Source organism: Etheostoma spectabile, chromosome 12, assembly GCF_008692095.1.
Source record: "Etheostoma spectabile isolate EspeVRDwgs_2016 chromosome 12, UIUC_Espe_1.0, whole genome shotgun sequence".
In the NCBI taxonomy this organism is placed as follows: domain Eukaryota; kingdom Metazoa; phylum Chordata; class Actinopteri; order Perciformes; family Percidae; genus Etheostoma; species Etheostoma spectabile.
Window position 1 is genome coordinate 4,252,651 of NC_045744.1, and position 5,540 is coordinate 4,258,190.

Here is a 5,540-nt window from a genome sequence, read left to right on the forward strand (position 1 = left end):
GATAGTCATATTCATATCATACTGTTTTGTACTATATTTGCATGTCACATCTCTGAATATATGACTTTGCTCTGTGAAATGATTGGTTTTGTTACGAGGCAATTGTTGGATTTGTGGAGCTAGAGAGAGAGTGAGAGAGAGCGAGCGAGAGAGAGCGAGAGAGAGAGAGAGAGAGAGAGAGAGAGAGAGAGAGGAAGAGAGCAGTGTCTGCTGCCAGGAAAAGTCCTACCGTTGGATCACTGGGAAACCTGCAGGCAGATGGTGGAGTGATGCAGACACTGGACACAGAGACCGATTAGCCGACCCTGCACTGAACAGTACAGTACAGTAAGTGTTCCTTGATGATTAATTCGCTTGTTATCTGGAGCTTGTAACTGCCGTAAGGGGACTGCAGTATTGCTGAGAGCCAACTCTTGGTCTGATACAATATGCTACTGCAAAAACCCAGAAATAACAACTAAACCTCACATTATGCAGAATGTTTACATTGTAAGATTTACTTTGAACGCTTTATGTTACAAGATAACAGCTGTCATAGTCACTTTCCAAATGTGTTACTGGATGTAATATTTGCATTTAAGTTTTAGATTGAACTTTACAGGGTTAGTATGTGCTGCGTGTATGTACTGTTTACACAATTAATTTGGTACCACCATGTAATTAAAACCACACACCAACGTGTGTATATATGTATATCAGTCATTATATGTTTTTTCCCCACTGATAAAGCTGACTGGCAAATTTATCAGCTTTGCCACAGCTCTGACTCTTCCAATCTACAGACTTACTTTTGTGTGTATTGTGACAGCATCGGTTTGTCCTACTTTAGCAAACCAGGCATTTATTATTTGCCTGTTATGAGCCAGATGGAGGCTGTTGATCTTGTTAGAAAGGTAGATGTGAAAAAAAGCCATTACCTGGACCACAGCAAACACACACACGCGCACAACTGCACACATGTATGTTTGCACACACACACACACACACAGTTTTGTGCAGTCTACCATTCGCTAAGCTGTAATCTGCACCCTGGTCTCTGCACCTGCTGCACTTAAAGTTATTAAGTGGTCAGTCATGAAGAATTGCTTACACCTTGAGTTATAGAAATGGAAACTCAGAGGAACTGGGATTAGTTGGTGTGTTACCAAGTTTCTGTTAAAAAGAAGAAGAGTATTGACTACCATCTACTACTATCCAAGTCCTTGCAGTTATCTGACAGTGTTGTTAAGTAAGTGTGAGATAGTAGTCATGAATTTACATGGATTTGCATACAGGTTGGCCACTTATTACATATGATAGGCATGATGCATAGTATGGTATACTCACCTGCAAAGTTAATGATTGACCAAGCCTCTTACACTTAAACCATCACAGTTGGTTGCTAGGAGCCTGAGGAGAGGAGATAGCTTGGTTACATGTCTAAGAGCTGATACTGTATGTTGTACGTATAAATAGATATCTGGCAGTCACATGGAATATACATAGAAAAATTTGAAACCAGTGTACAGTTTAGATGTTTTTAATCACTGCAGCAGAAATCCGATTTGATCACTGTGATTGTTCCGTGAATGGAAAATGAGAGAATTTAAATGCACACTCACGCGTTCCTCTTCCTGACAGCCCAAACCATTTCACTTACCTTCGTTTTCATGCAACCAGCACAATAGAGGTGTGTTGCTGCCCAGAAAAGATGGTGGGACTGAGAAACTGCTCTACATGGGAACCATTGCTACTCAAGGCCTCCTGCATCAAGTCCTGTGCCAACGGCTGCTCCCTGGGCATCACTGCACACCTTACCTACGCTAATGCTGACATAGAGTCTGTAGAAGGTGAGTACACTCTTAGCACCAGTAATAACGATCAACTGTATTTTGAACCGAACTTTATTTTGACTCCAGAAGAAGTACACAATAAGTTGAGAACTTAATTTACTCAAGCTTCAAAACAGCAAATAAGAACCAAATGTTTATAGGATCCAACTCAATTTTTTCTAATACACAGCAATGTTTGTCAGTTAAAGTACGAGATAAATATTGGTTGAAAATGACTTAACTTAATTAACCCTTGTGTTGTCCTTCCCGAGTCAAAAACGGACAAAAATTTAAAATTTTCGTCCCGTTTTCAGTAACACTGCCTTACTAGGTTTACACTACTTTTTGGAATTCATGGTCAATAACCCTCATTTATATAGAATCATACCTAATATTTGAGTTAAAAAAGCAGATTTATACTATCCTAGATTTATTGGACTTTATGTGATATTAGATTAGATTTATTATCAAAAAATGTTATGATGTCTGGATTTAGTATACAACATAATGAGACATGGATTCACTGTGGGCTTAGCATTACTGGCTTCACTGAGATGTACAACTGGGTGTTGTCGGCATAGCAGTGACAAAATTCCTCAAATACAAGAAAAAATATGCTATAAACAGAAAACTCTTGAGGGATAAGGATTGACCCTTGAGGAACACCACAGATAATTTGAACTGTAGATGAAGAGTTGGCTCCTTTAACAACAAAGGTTGCATTGGAGAAGTAATAACACTTTTTAAATTAAGAGCAAAGCACCTTAAACCGATCTATGCTTTAAAGTTACCAAAGTCCAACAGTACCAAAATCAGTCAGTCAGCTTTCTGTCGAGGACAGTCTGATATAGGACAAATAACAAGGAAAACTCAAATCAGTGATTTGAAAACAAACTTTAACCTTTAAAGTGTGTAAGCTTTGCAGTGTGGATGCTTGCTAAATTGATGCAAACATCTGAAATCATTGTTTTGTTTGGTCATCTAGGTGTATTTGTGTACCCTCTCGGGGAAAAGGAGGTCGTGGTGGGCTTTGAGGCGGTGATTGCAGGCCGGTTGATGGGGGTCCAGATCCAGAGCCGAGGGAAACTGAAGGACTGCTGTTTGGATTGCTGCCCTGGATCTTGTCTTCCAGGCCACTGTGGGAACGGCCGGGAGTGGGGTTGCTGTGGGAGCTCAAGCCTCGACATGCAATGCACCAACGGTGAGGAGTGGATGAGACTTCCGGCATTTTACTTAAAGATAAAAATGCTCATTTGTACTATAACGTAGTGTGTCTCGTTGTCCACTGCTGTGATGATCTGGTCTCTGCATAAATAAAAACATGGCCCCAGTAAGTCCCTTCTCCGTCTTGTTTTAGCCTCTGTGAGGATAGACCAAGGACAGACAAGGAGGGAGACAAATAGATTTGGCTGCCTGCCTAATGGTGAAATGGCGTTCACTAAGTACAAACATACATCAACTTGAAGTGTGTAGTATTTTATTGGAAACTTTTATTGGTATCATGTGCACAGAATAATTTCTCTTAATGCAGCCAACGCCACACCGATTCAAATGACAGTTTTGCAGATTTTTTGTTATTTTGATTTCATTAAGAAATCATTTCATATTTGGGACTAAGCAAAAATTATTAGGGGTTCAGAAGAGCAAGTTAGATTTTCTATTTGTTAGTTGTTTTTTTGAAGGGAGGGTAGTCAAAAAAATTTGGAGAGCAGGCGTAGGGTCCTTTTTGCTTTTCCTATCCCAGATTTTCATTTTATTTAATATGTGGTGGGATTCATTTCATAAAATATATTGAGATCCATGTCAGTGGGTACTGGACTTTAATTGACATAGTAAAGTGCTTAACAATGTAATTAATGTGTTTTTGGTATTTAACAGTGTGCTTTATGGAAGAGCTGCCTGTGGCAAATGTGATATTTCGATTATGATGTGTTTTGTTGATGTATTTGCCATGAATGTATGATTTTTTGAGATATTGGGAGAGAGCATTGCAGTGTCGAGAAGAGGATCCAAAAAACCTTGATAACGGTTAATATAAATAAATATTGATTCTTTTTTATAAAAGATGAGATTCAGATGTCCCTCCCCATCCTGGTCCACTATGTGTGTTTTAATTGTTGTATGATGGGAGCAACTGCTGTATTTCTGCTTTAGGACATCTCATCCTGGATGAAGACCTTGAAAGATCCACCTTCATCGTGGGCACAGGCGTCATTGGCCCAATGGACATAGTGTCCGTTGTCATAAGCACCACACTAGAACTCCCCACATTAGAAAATGGAGCAATCCGCATCGTTTACCCCACACTGCTTACTCCGATCGTCACTGGCCGGATGACTCCAAGCAAGAGTGAAAATGGGGGGAAATCTGAAGAAACGGGGTATTATGTGTCACACACGACTATTTTACCAAATATTGCACTGTACATCTCAATGAATTACATGTAACTGACTACTGTATTTTCCTAAATACTCTACATTTCTCTCCTCCTCAGACCAACCAGCTGTTTCGGTGCCACCTCAGGAAAACAAGACCGGGTCCTTGACTCGGAGCAGCAGTGTGCCCATGCCATCTTCACCAATCCAGTTGCCAACCTGGCACCTTACGAACTCAACTTCCAGCTTTTGGTCAGAGGGGCCTGCCTACTGGCCGGTACTGCCTTTCTTCTCCGATATTTTCGATTCGGTGGTTCTTGACTCAGTCAATGGAAATCTCATTACACAATAAAATGAATGGGGTTTACAGAGAGGGCCCTGAATCCAAACACAGCCAGAACACAAAATCCAAAGGAGATACAGTAGACAGTGCGTGCTGTAGAAAAAAAAAAAACTCACATAAATTACTATGTAATACGCATGACTGGTGTTTATATATCTTACATTCAAGCCATTGCCAAATGAGTTGATGCAAAGATTCTCAAAACTTAAAACACTCTCTGGATTTCTTACTATGGCTATGTTTGGTGTGGTCCAAGCAAAGTGAGAAAGGACAACGGCAGTGTTCAGCTTTGGAGATGAAGAAGAATTAAAAATGACACGGAGTCTGTCATGGTTTCCGTCATTACTTAGAATTCACCATGGGTGAGAAACATGCACCATAGCTTTAAAACCTATGAAGTCTTTATTTCTTCCTAAACTGATTGGTAGGACTGGAGAGCCCCACTCATGCTCTGAGGGCAGATGCAGACCCCAGTGCCCAAAGTGCCTCTGCAACCTACATCACCCTGGCACAGGAGCATCCGTATGACAGACACATAGAGATCATTCTGCACCTCAGTGGTGAGCAGTTGAAAACTGACCCTGTTTTTGTTCTTTCTTTCTTTCTTTCTTTCTTTCTTTGTTGTGTCAACTGATATTTCTCATTACCTCTTTCACAGAACCTCACAGCCCATTGGTCATATTAGAGAGAGGCAGGCTGTCATTCAGCCAGTATGAACAGCAGATCAGTTCCCGCCGTGATTTCATTCACTGCACTCGAAAACATTCAGAACCTGAGCGGAAGGTTGGTAGTTCCTCACTCTGCTTTGCTCTCTTCATTTGCCTTTTAACCCTTGTGTTGTCTTTCATTCGACCATGTACTTGAAATCATGTCCTGAAATCAACACTTTCTCTGATGTTTTTGTCTCTTTTTTCAATGTTTTTGGCTCGTTTTTTAACATTTAACGCTTCTTTTCACTACCATGTATCAACACCAGTAACACCAATTTATTACCAGTTTTACATTTACTAC

At 40.3% G+C, this 5,540-nt stretch overlaps 1 protein-coding gene across 1 annotated transcript in view; it reads left to right on the forward strand.

Moving 5' to 3' along the window:
- Positions 1 to 212: 212 nt before the first annotated feature.
- Positions 213 to 5,540, forward strand: part of vwa5b2 (von Willebrand factor A domain containing 5B2) — a 15,775-nt gene continuing 10,447 nt past the window's right edge. Inside the window, exons 1-7 of the mRNA XM_032531661.1 lie at positions 213 to 322; positions 1,660 to 1,829; positions 2,797 to 3,012; positions 3,966 to 4,191; positions 4,306 to 4,463; positions 4,958 to 5,089; positions 5,188 to 5,312. Of these exons, the coding sequence (XP_032387552.1) occupies positions 1,691 to 1,829; positions 2,797 to 3,012; positions 3,966 to 4,191; positions 4,306 to 4,463; positions 4,958 to 5,089; positions 5,188 to 5,312 (996 nt within the window). The 5' untranslated portion in view covers positions 213 to 322; positions 1,660 to 1,690. The remainder of the gene's footprint in view (positions 323 to 1,659; positions 1,830 to 2,796; positions 3,013 to 3,965; positions 4,192 to 4,305; positions 4,464 to 4,957; positions 5,090 to 5,187; positions 5,313 to 5,540) is intronic.